This window comes from Penaeus monodon, chromosome 24 (assembly GCF_015228065.2).
Source record: "Penaeus monodon isolate SGIC_2016 chromosome 24, NSTDA_Pmon_1, whole genome shotgun sequence".
NCBI lineage: Eukaryota > Metazoa > Arthropoda > Malacostraca > Decapoda > Penaeidae > Penaeus > Penaeus monodon.
In genome coordinates, this window is record NC_051409.1 from 4,789,484 (window position 1) to 4,789,974 (window position 491).

General features: G+C 40.5%; 1 protein-coding gene across 1 annotated transcript in view; it reads right to left on the minus strand.

The window, feature by feature from the left end:
- Positions 1-491, minus strand: part of LOC119588493 (ATP-dependent DNA helicase Q1-like) — a gene marked incomplete at its 5' end in the record, with an annotated part of 8,296 nt that overhangs the window by 6,524 nt on the left and 1,281 nt on the right. The window contains 1 exon segment of the mRNA XM_037937138.1: positions 277-447. Coding sequence (XP_037793066.1) covers positions 277-447 — 171 coding nt within the window.

Sequence of the window (491 nt, forward strand, 5' to 3'; positions counted from 1 at the left end):
AAACAAAGAAACAATAAAGTGTGGAATGAATATAATTTTACATCTGTGTAGAATTTAAGAGTGCACATAACCACAAAACTATACCAAATAACAGGAATGCTCTACATGATAATAATAAAGAAATATGTTTGATAGTACCCATCTAACAACAGAGTAATAAAGAATAACCAAAAAAAATGCAATAACCTTTTCTAAATGGCTGAACCAGAAGAGTCATATTCTCCCAAGGAAATACAAAACTATAAATCTTTTAGAACCACAAGACCATTCTCCGACCTTTCCTATCCCAGTCCCTCTGAGCGAGCTTCGCCGACTTGCGCTGCTGGATCGAGTCCTTGATTTTGTCCCTCTTGGATGTCAGCATCTGCTTGCGGCCTTGAAGGATCTGGATCTGCTGGATGACTCGCTTTAGCTCTCTCTCCACCTGCTCCAGCGTTGCCTCTGGGTCTGGGGTTTGGGGATTAGGCGGTGATTTTCAGGATGTATAGAAA